The sequence below is a fragment of the Equus quagga genome, chromosome 14 (genome assembly GCF_021613505.1).
Source record: "Equus quagga isolate Etosha38 chromosome 14, UCLA_HA_Equagga_1.0, whole genome shotgun sequence".
Classification (NCBI taxonomy): domain Eukaryota; kingdom Metazoa; phylum Chordata; class Mammalia; order Perissodactyla; family Equidae; genus Equus; species Equus quagga.
In genome coordinates, this window is record NC_060280.1 from 15,292,289 (window position 1) to 15,303,813 (window position 11,525).

At 37.5% G+C, this 11,525-nt stretch overlaps 1 protein-coding gene across 3 annotated transcripts in view; it reads left to right on the forward strand.

Annotated features, from left to right (window-relative positions):
- Nucleotides 1-5,702, forward strand: part of COPB1 (COPI coat complex subunit beta 1) — a 31,015-nt gene extending 25,313 nt beyond the window's left edge. For all 3 annotated transcript variants that reach the window (XM_046685695.1, XM_046685694.1, XM_046685696.1), the window contains exons 18-22: nucleotides 12-131; nucleotides 2,715-2,860; nucleotides 3,471-3,560; nucleotides 4,695-4,850; nucleotides 5,319-5,702. In XM_046685695.1, coding sequence (XP_046541651.1) covers nucleotides 12-131; nucleotides 2,715-2,860; nucleotides 3,471-3,560; nucleotides 4,695-4,850; nucleotides 5,319-5,378 — 572 coding nt within the window. In that variant the 3' untranslated portion in view covers nucleotides 5,379-5,702. The remainder of the gene's footprint in view (nucleotides 1-11; nucleotides 132-2,714; nucleotides 2,861-3,470; nucleotides 3,561-4,694; nucleotides 4,851-5,318) is intronic.
- The last annotated feature ends 5,823 nt before the right edge of the window (nucleotides 5,703-11,525 follow it).

The window sequence follows — 11,525 nt, forward strand, 5'->3', positions numbered from 1 at the left end:
ATTTTTTTCAGGGGATCTGAAACTTGTGGAAAAGCCATCTCCTTTGACTCTTGCTCCTCATGATTTTGCAAACATTAAAGCTAATGTCAAAGTAGCATCAACAGAAAATGGAATAATTTTTGGTAATATAGGTAAGGAATTGTTTTATAGCATGTGATGTTTTAACTTTTTTATTGAAGAATTTCTCTAGTGAGTTAGCTTTGTGACATTTCTTGAGGACAGCATCTGAATCCATTCATTCCTTCATTCATCATTTATGGGGCACCTGCTGTGTTACGAAGCATTGTACTATGTTCTGGAGGTATAGAAATGAGCCAGATACAGAGTCACTGTCCTTAAGAAACTGTCACACAAAAGGAGGAGATAAATAAGTAAATATATAACTGTAGTACAGTGTGATTAGGGCTAGTTTGCATACTATGTATTTTGGGATCATAGGGAAAAAATGCTAACACTACAGGAAGTTTTATAAAGGAGGCAGGTTTATTATCAAAGGATAAGATTTGAACTGAGTCTAAAACTTAGTATAAGCATTTCTTTCCGGGTACTCATTTAGTCAATATGCTTTTTTTTTTTAAGCAATTTCTGTGGTAGGGATGGGGCTACTGTGGTGAGGAACAAAAGACAAAAGCTCTCTGCCCTCAGATAGCTTATAGTCAAGTAAGGGAAAACAGATGTGAGGAAGATGTGTGGAGTCCATAATGGTAAGTGCTGTGAAAGAGGCTGTGCAGTGTAAAGTGGGAGTCTGAAAATATTTGGTGACTTCTCTCAAAGTGGCAGGGGGCTGCGGGGAAAAAGATAAGGCAGGCTTTGTGGAGGAGCTAATTCTCAAGTGGGGTTTTGCAAGATCAGTTTAAGTATTCTACAGATAGACAGGGATACAGCTGGAACAGATGCAAGTAGTTTGATAATACCTGGAATTTAGAGTGGAATGGAGGAGGGTGGTGGTAGAAAAAAATGGGGTTAGGAAGGTTAGAGCTATATTTTGCTTGCCATGCTGAGGATTTCAGACTTTATCCTGGATGTAAAGAGAAGCCATTGAGGAATTATAAGTGAGTGAGTAGTTACATAATTAAATATTTCCGTGACAGCACTACAGAAAAGTCATGGGAAGATGCAGGAAGATTAACTAGTAAACTATTGCAGTAGCACAGGTGAGAGATGGCAGAGAGCTTGAACCAGTGTTGTGGTTGGGATGGAGAGAAAGGCTGAATATAATAGATGTTAAGGAAGTAGAATGCCTGGGACATGATTACTAATTGAAGAGGAAGTGACTAGAGTAACCCTCAGATTTCTTGGTTGGGTTGATATTTATGTCAATCACCAAAACAGAATATAGGAGAGAAGAACAAATTAGAGAATAAGTAAAATCTTAAGCAAGTTCAGTAATAAAGTGTCTGAAAACATCCAAGAGCAGTTTGATAAGAGTCTGGAACATAAACAAGAGGTCTAAACTAGAGATAAATATTTGTTTAAAAGCCATAGAAAGGGAAGAAATCACCCAGAGACGGCATAAAGAATGAGAAGAGGGGAGATTTGAAAACCGAATCAAAGAGAACAGCAATATTAAAAGCTTGGGCAGGAGGAGAAGCCTACAAAGGAAACTGAAGTGTGGTTAGAGAAGTAAGGAAAAATCTTCAAGAAGTATCTGAAGGTACAAAAGATTGAGTAACGTGAGGTCTAAAAGAAGAGTCCTTTGGATTTGGCTATCAGTGATATTAAAATATTTCTCGTGGTATGTCTTGGGCAGTGGTGGTGGATTGAAGACTAAATAGGAGATGGAAAAATGGAGATAGTGAGTGTAGACTATTCTGAGTGTAGGGCCTTGGGTTTGATAAGGATAAGAGAGGACAGTAGCCAGAAGAGAATCAAGTATGAGGGAGGATTTTTTTTTTCTTAAGATGAGAGAGCCTTGAGTATGTTTACGGACTATAAGGGAAGAAAGTCAGTAGAGAATGTAAAGGTAAAGACATGAGTGAGAGAGGTGCTGATTGATGGAGTGAGGTCCTGAACGAAGGCAGGATCACAGACGGCAGGAAGTATTAACCTTGAAGAGAAGAGGCAGCACTTCTCTGATATGAAACGTAAGGAGGTAAGAGTAGATTCAGAGAGAGATGTTTGTTTTTAGATGTGGGGCTGAAAATTAAAAGAACTTAATTTTGGTAACCTCAGTTTTTTCTGAAAGTAGAAAGGATGAGGGAATGTCAAGAGAAGAGGCTAGAAGGAAGAAAGGTAGGCTCCAATCAGATTATGACTTTTACCATGGAAGAGACAGTCATAGAAGCAGATAATCTTAATTAAGTCCTATGGCTCAGCAATATTTATTCAAAAATATTAGAGAAGCACCTACTATGGGAACACTTCTACTTGTGTATCCCCCTGGAGTGCCTAACACACCACAACTGCTGTGAAGGACTCACTGGGTTTGCGTCCTGGCCACACTACTTATCGGTTCTGTGACCTTGCAACTTAATTAACTTCTCTTTGTTTTTGTTTCCTCGTCTGTAAGATGGAAAATAATAATATTATAACATAGGATTAATGGGAGTATTAAACAGGTAATATTTGTAAAGCGTTTAGAATAGAGCCCAGTATATAATAAGCATTTTATAAATATTTGCTAGTATCATCATTATTATTTGGAAATATTAAAACTTTTTAAAATTATAATTAGCCTCTGCTGATCGAGGATCTTTTTTGTATGTATATTGCAGTTTATGATGTCTCTGGAGCAGCAAGTGACAGAAATTGTGTGGTCCTCAGTGATATTCACATTGACATCATGGACTATATCCAGCCTGCAACTTGTACTGATGCTGAGTTCCGTCAGATGTGGGCCGAGTTTGAATGGGAAAACAAAGTTAGTCCTTGGGAGATTTCCTTGAACTCCTTAGCTTTCTTTTGGGCTAGTGTTGAAGGATTCTTTGATAAAATTAATCCCACTAAAAAGTGTCAGATGTGGAAAGCAAAGTCTTTCAATATCTGTTCTTGCAAATTAGCCTTAACTGGAAGTCATGTAAGTAGTTTATCTGATAAGTGGCTGTTGTAAATTGGTGAGAGTAGCAGTTCTGTAATTAATCAGATTGATCAAGACAGTATTCCATCCCCTGTATGTATATGTATGAATAATAATTATCATTGAATCCAGTGTCCAAAAGAGGCTTTGCAAATTCAGTAGCCTGGTGAGGAACTTTGTTCCATTGAGCCTTGATTTTTATTAGAAATATTTATGTGCAGCATGTTGATCTTCTAAGAAGTTACCTATGTCTGAAAGATCTGATAGCAACCTGCAGGTTGTTGGATTTTGTAGAAGATGTTATTTACTTTTTTGTTGCACCCTCCCTCCTAAATACTTGGAAGGAGGTTCTAATATGACATACGAGTGATTGTTTTCTCGACCCCAAGATAAGAAACTCTCAACTTTCTCATTCTAAGAATTATAATCTTGACTTTTCTCTCCCTCTGTACAGGTGACAGTTAACACAAATATAGTTGATTTAAATGACTATTTACAACACATATTAAAGTCAACCAACATGAAATGCCTCACTCCAGAGAAGGTAAAATTTGACTGAGGACTTCTTAAAGCTGATAGAGTGGTAGATTCCTGTATTTCCTCTAGGGTATTTTTGTTACTAGTCAGCATGAGAAAAACAGTGTCACTCTGGACTAGCTAAAAGAAATTATCCCATAGAATGTATGGATCTGCTTACCTCTGTCTACTGGAATATACCAGCCTGCTTGTTTCTAGTACAATGACCCAGTTGAATAGTCAAATTAGTTTTTCTTTTCATTCTCCCTTTCAGCTAAAGGCTTATCACAAAATAGTTTGTGATACTGAGTTAGAAAATGCCCATGACCTCTTCTGTTGGCTCCGATTATGCGTCAGAATATATCTGCTCAAATACAGAACTGGTGATACACTCTGGTTTTCTGCTGTGTGTGTGTATGTATGAAAAAAGACTAGAAAGACCATAAAAAAATGAAGCCAAAACTCTAAGGAATTTTTTTTCTTTATAAAATTTCTGCTAATGTTACAATATTAATTTAATCAGTAAAAGAATGTATCCTGCCAAACCGGTAGGTTTTAATTCATATATTAGTTTATTCAACAAATACTGAGTCAAATAAATACTATATGCCCAGTACTTTGTGAGCTGCTGGATATAGTCTCTTCCTTCATGGAGCTTAAGGTCCAGCATGGGAGGCGAATAACTCTTAAGTGAAGAGAGAATGTATAATTACAAATTGGGGTAAGTGCTATTTCTTTGAAGTCAGGTTTATAGAGGTATAATATAGAGACAGTAAAAGTCACATTTTTTACATGTATAGTTCTATGAATTTTGACATATTCATACGGTGTCATGTAACCACCATGACATGGTAAGTCCTGGTTTAAGTGATAATTCAGCTGTGCTGTTTGGTCTTGCTTATGTGTATAGTCACGCGCCATATAATGACCTTTCGGTCAGCAACAGACCACATATATGCTAGTGGTCCCGTAAGATTAGTACCATACAGCCTAAGCATGTAGTAGGCTATACCATTTAGGTTTGTGTAAGTACACTCTATGATGTTTGCACAACGATAAAATTGCTTAACGACGCATTTTCTCAGAACTTATCCTCGTTGTTAAGCGACGCATGACTGTAGTTCTCTAGTAAAGTATTGACTTTATCACAAATTTCTTCCAGGCACTTTCTGGCTACTGTGGCTTTATGGCAGCCAACCTCTATGCTCGTTCCATATTTGGAGAAGATGCACTTGCAAATGTCAGCATTGAGAAGCCAATTCAACAGGGACCAGAGGCCCCTGTTACTGGCCACATAAGAATTCGTGCGAAGAGTCAGGTAACAATTTTTTTGAGATCATCTCTGAACTGAGCAAAAAGAAGGAAGAATTTATGTCTGTCTTATTTCTATATGAAGTATCCTCTGTCGTATTAGTGTTCTGTGCTTTAGATGCATATATATAATAATAGTATGCTCTGAATAGAAATATAGCTTTTGCTTCATTAAAATGGCCCACTTTTAGGGCCTGTCGTTCTGGCTTATGTGCTTAAAACCAGATTGATTCTCATGGGATGTTTGTGAAATGGGTTCTTTAGAGTTTTTTGAAATCCAAGCTACAAGTCTAGTAACTATTTGTAAATCTAGCACTGAAAGTACTTACCCAGGTAAAGTTTTGGTGAGTCTGTTTTCTGTATCATTGGTTTCATTGTTGATGTGGACTCATTGAATGGAGGCTTTATGAGATAGAATAACTTACTGGTTGTACATAGTTTCAATAATTATAAACATCTTCATTCTTCTTTGCAGGGAATGGCCTTAAGTCTTGGAGATAAAATCAACTTGTCTCAGAAGAAAACTAGTATATAAGAACAAACAAAAAGTCCTTGCAACCTTACAGTTAAAATTTTGGTATGGGCTTATTGGACTCCAACGTCTTTTGTACTCTTTCATGCTTTATGTTATAAAGAATCTGAGTTCATGCTGAATGCCTTCCAGCCAATAATTTATAGCCTTTCCCTTAAATCAAGATTGAGTTTAAAATTACAGTTTGTCTTTTATCTTAACAGTTTTGAATGCTGTCCTCAAAGTATATAATGTTTCTCACATGTACCGAGACCATTTTCACAGTACAATAAACAGATCTATTCCTAAATCTCTTGTTATTTTATAAATAAATGTATAATTACATAATTTTAGTTATGTAGCAGTGGATTTCTTTTAGTTGGATTATAGATTTCTATTGTAAATGAAAATTACTCTTTGAGTTGTGAATATATGAACTTTATTAAGAGAATTTACAAACTCACTGATGTGAAATGAGACAGGCATTGATTTACTTGATTGATTTTTCCTTTTCCAACATCAGTATCTCTAAAAATGCCTTATCATGTTCTAAAGGGCTTTTCTCTGGAATTTAGCTCCAGGAAGAAAGTATCAACTTGTGAAAACAGATCCATCTTCGGTTTAAAAGAGTATTATGAGCTTTGACTGAAATAAACATATTATTCTTAATTATCCTGAATCATAATGTAAAATAGATAACCCACAATAGGTTTTTAAATCATTTGCATTAAGCTTTGGGTTTTCTTTTATGTTTGTTAGGAATTAAATGGGTTCCACCTAATTATCAAAGCTGCACTGGCAGAATTCAGCTCCAGGGGATTCAGAGAGCTCCAATTCCATGTCGCCTCTGTGCCTTACTCACTCCTCCCCTTTTCCTTACTTTTCACTAGGGCTGGGCACTATCACCTCCCAGTATGATTCCAGAGGCCTCTCTGAGCCAGTTCCCTAGAGCCTGATGGTGCTGTCCTTTTGGCCCTTGCTTTTCCTTGGGGATGATTGAGGTAGTCTGATGTTTTAGCTAAGTCCGAACGTTAAACTATTATACTTTGTCTTCCAGCTAGACTTCAGGATGCGTTCAGGATGAGTTGAGAGAATAAGGTCTGTGGAAGAATGAAAGCAGCATCTCCTATTTCAGCACTTGAGTGAGAATGGAATGATTTGTTTGGAGTGTGAAGGTGATTGATACTTGTATGATGTCATAAACTTTGAAGCCACTTGCTTTTTTAATCAGACAGATCCAGACGATTACAGGGCATTTGAGATTCCAGAGCACTGAGGTCTCAAAGCAACGTCAGTGGCCACCAAATGGGAAAGATACTGGGAATGCAGGAAGGGGTCAGTTTGATGCATTGAGCCAAGGGCTGGAGATTTGTGGTGAGAGCAGATGCCACTTTGTTTGGATAAGATCATTTCCCAGACTCTGTTCCTTTGAACATTAGCCTCCGTGATGTTGTTAGATCTTCTGGGAGAAAAAGGATTCCATGGTCAAGTAGGTTTGGGAGAAGTTTTATCCTGTTCTGTACTGGGGATTCACCATGCATTAGCATACTAAAAATTCTGAGAGATCCTTTAGTAAAAACAGTAGGCTAGTTTGGTTTAGCCCAGCATATCTTAATCTTACTTGACCAGGGAATCTTTTTTTCACAGAACACCTATTGACAATATATAGGGCAGGAAAAGTGACTTAGCATGCTGAAGATTTCGGTTTTGTATTCACACTCAACCAGTATTGCATTCAAAATCTCAAGGAATCATGCCTCTCTGTGTCCTAGAATATATCTCTGTTGATACTCTCAGAAAATACCTGCCTAACATAATCAGGCCATTTTTGTTGGGATCAAATTGGCTCACATTGCCATTTTCTTAAATTCAAAAATAAGGAGAACTCAGAGAAGTTAACAGAGTTCTCAGATGTCTATACTACATTAAGCTATTTACTTCATTAGCATTTTATTAGCTTTGTGCATTTAATAAATGTAAACTGAATTGGATAGCAGCACTATTTAGTAAAGCTGTTCACACTGTGCTCTCTTAATTAGGATATAATATACATTTAAAGGTTGTAGCTGCTCACATTAGAAGATATCACATGATTAGGGCCATGATGTCTGGTAAGAGGGTAAACATGGTATCTGACACCAAGTGAGGCCTTAATATATAAATGTATTGAACGAATAAACCTATAAATCTTACGAGAGAATTAAATGGTCCTTATATTTATTTTGCTGTCATGACACTAGAGGGAGCTCCATGCAGTTACTTTGGTTTGGGGATTAGAAGTGATTGGAGTTGTTTTTATAAGAGGAAAAAACAAGGTAATTTTCCTATTAGCAAGAGATTGATATTAGCGATATTTTGCTACCTGTGAGAAATTTTTCTACATGATTTATAAATAATGTAGGAGACAACTCATTTCAAGGTATCTAAAAAGGCAAAAGAACTGAAATATTTTTAGACACTCAGTATCAGATGTGAAACATTTGCGCTACATATTGGGTAAAGTAAGTAGTTTTACGGGTGACTTTTTCCTTCCACATTGGTAAATGTTCTTAGTTAGGTAGTAATTTATAGCCTTTCCTTTAAATCAAGATTGAGTTTAAATTATAGTTTTTTTGTCTTAACAGTTCTGAATACCATCCTCAAAGTAGGGTGAGGCATATCAGCTCCCTGCTTACTGCCCTCTCCCAGACTCTCCGCTCACCATCGTGTTCTCTGTCCCCTCCCTGAGCTCCGCACTCACCCCCAGGATCTCAGGAGCCTAAAGAGGTAACCAGGTGTAGTGCAGTTCAGTTTAGAATGAGAAAAGCTTGCAGTCCTGTCACCTACTTGCTCTGCGGTCTTAGACGATGGTATAGCTGATGTATTGAGTGCTTACATGTGCCAGGCATAACACTGAGTGCTTTTTCTGTGACATATATAATCCTCCCAATGACTCTATGAGGCAAATACTATTAATGTCATCATTTACAGATGATGCTTGCAGTCTTAAGAGGGAAAGTTACTTATTATTAATTAAGGCTTAATAGTAAAAATTGAACCCAGATAAAAAGCCAGGGTGCCTGACACTGAAGCCCTTGCAACTGGTCACACATTGCCACCATTGCCTAATCTCTTTGTGCCTCAGTTTCCTTATTTGTAAGGAGCTTATAATGTCTACGTCATAGAGTTGATGTGAGGGATGAAATCATTAAATGTATTATTATGAATATTTGGCACATAGGTGCTTATCAGTAAGTATACATTCCATTCCTTCCCCCATTCACCTTCCTTACAGTGCAAGGGAGACAGAAACCTCTTCTCAGTATCATACCTCCTTCAGAATTTAGGTCCTAATTTTATACTCTATTTGAATACTTTGTTTTTGTTTTTAATACCAGTAACTTACTTAAAAGAAGCTTTATTTCTCAGAAATTCTTTAATTGAGATATCATTGGCCCTCAACTTTGTAACAGTATTTATCATGTCCATTTTTTAATTAGCTCTTGACACTTTTGCTTATTAACTATTGTTATGTCAGCTAAAAGAAACCGTCAACAACCCGTGTACCTCATATGATAGATGGTCTGTGATGAACGTAATGGTTTTGTTTGCTTTCAGAATGACAATCAAGTGACAATTATTTAACAGTTGAACACAGAATATGTGCAGCTGGGTTACAGTAACAATGTGACATTTAGTGTTGCTCACTCTGATCAAAAGTCACTTCCAGTAATCTGACCACTTTGTCCTTAGTTTCTCTATCTAGCCTGGCAGGATCTCTTTGATTGAGAAGTCAGGTGTGCAGTGACAAAAGAATGCAAGTGAGATTTGTGCCTTTTATCTGGGTTCTGTATATAATCGTAGGATTCAGAGAAAAATACTCTATTTTTGAATAATTGTAAAACCAACAAGACATACAAATGGAATGCAGCATGGCAGACTGAAGAAGCCGTGAATGAGTCTTCCTAAATTTAATCTCAATTCTCTAAGTAGCTTTCTGAAAATAGGTGTATCTGTCTGGGCCTCTCTCCTTATCTATAAGATGAAATAGTTCAGTTAACTGACCTTCAGAGTTTCTAGCTCAAAAAATTCGTACTGAAAAGCCTTGTGTTTTTACATCTATCTCTTCAACAGACTTTATAGTCAACTGGGATATCTCCACCTGGATATTACCCACAGACACCTCAAAATCAACATTATGAAATGGAATTTATCTTGCCCCTCAAACTTGTTCTTCTGCTGTGTTCTCTGTCTGGTCGCTTATGCTAGAAATCCAGTAGTCACCCTTCACTCTACCCTCATACCTTATATCTCATCAGACACTCAGCAGCATGTTCTCCCTTCCTCAGCATTTTTAGAATCTTTTTCCCCACTCCTACCACCATCACCCTGCTTTAGACTCTGATTGTCATCTTTGTCTTGGTCTCCTGCAGTGGCCTAACCATAAATTTTACATATAATTCTAAAATTAAAAGTGTATGCTTTCCTCTTGACCACATACAGCAGTAGCTCTGCAATTCCTTCACCTGGTCAGACTCTTCCCTGGTAATACCATTTTGAGAGACATACCTAAAAAAAGAAAAAGATAAGTTCAAAGATTTTAATAATAATATTTTTAATAATAAAAATAGAAAATCATCAAGACACCTCAAAATGAAAATTAATAAGCAGATGGTATTCAGTATATACAGTGTGTACCAGAGTACTGCGTAGATAGAAGTTGCTCAATAAATATTTATTGAATGACCAAATAAATGAAGCATGTAGCTCCAAAGATAAAAGGGTGTGGATTAAATCACACCATGGACGTGTGCCTATGAAATAATGTTAGTTGATAAAGACACCACTCTGTAGGAATGTCTCCTACGATAAGATGAATCAGGATATGGATACACTGTCTGTCTCTCCAAGTGAATGGAAAATCAAAATATCACGTCAGTAATATCACTGGTATATCTTGAAAATAAATGCTGTTTACCCCTCAGGCCACTGGGTGTGGTTAGGATATTTCATTACCTGAAGTCCCTGCTTCCCGCTCTTGTGATTTTTAGATCTGTAATCTTTATCTCTCCGGCGTCTGGGCCCACCCGGAGAGCTGGCATCCCCTTGGAAGTGAGCACTGCCCTCCCCCGCACGAGGCTGGGGACTGGATCTTACTGCCCAGGACTCACCAGCCGGAACGTGGCCAAGATGCCAGCGTGGTTCAGGAGTCAGTCCGGGAAAATTTCTGAACTCTGCTAAGCTGTGCAAGCCCTTTCTCAAAGCCCAACAACATAGAAAAGTGAAGTTCAGTAATCGTAATCAAAATTTTCTCTATGAAGTTGTTTAAGGTCACACTTTTTTTTAAATGACCCTGTGCTTTGAGTAAAGGTATGACTGTTAGGAGCGTGGTTTTCAAACTCTCAGCTAGTAGACTGGGAGTCCACAAGCTAGACCAGCGTGTTCCCACAGCTAAGATCAGATAATGGTGGTCTTTTTCCCAGGTCCAAGAAAAGTTGGTAGAAAGAATTTTGTCAACTTTATATTTTTTCTCCATAAACGTTAACATGTTAATACCTGCTACCACATTTAAAAAATTGTAAACATTATGGGAATGTTTGGCTAGCTGAATATTCTTGATCTAGTAGCTTGTCTTTGTGGCCGTATGTGCTCCTGGTGGTTTTATGCTGCATACATATGTTTTCTGCTAATAAGTTGTTGCTTGTTCATCAAATTGAATTAAATGTGTCACTATCATGGTGGCAGCAAAGAACAACTTGATTCGTAGATGCTCCCCCACTGGCCTAGGTGTCTCTGTGAAGTAGGACTTATAAAATCCTTATATTCGTATGCACTTCTTGCAGTTTATGTATTCATAGGCACTATTTAATGAAAAAAGCCTTGGTAACAGACGTATAAATCCAAGTTCAGGCCATTCCTGGCTTATGCCCTCAATGTAAAGAACTTTGGCAAAGTCCTGAAAGAATGTGCCCTGGTTTTCAGTACTCAACCTGTATGAATTTTCCCCTTTCTTCAACCTAAGGCACAAGACAGGGGCTTCTGTAACTCGTGGGTTCTGACTGTTAATACCTGCTGTGTGTCTAGTGCTGTGCCGCGTCCTGAAGTTACTAAGGGTAAGCTACAGTTCGGTGAGTATTTGAAGAACACATAAACACCTAATCAGAGGACTGTTGAATAAGTCTTGTAACAGAA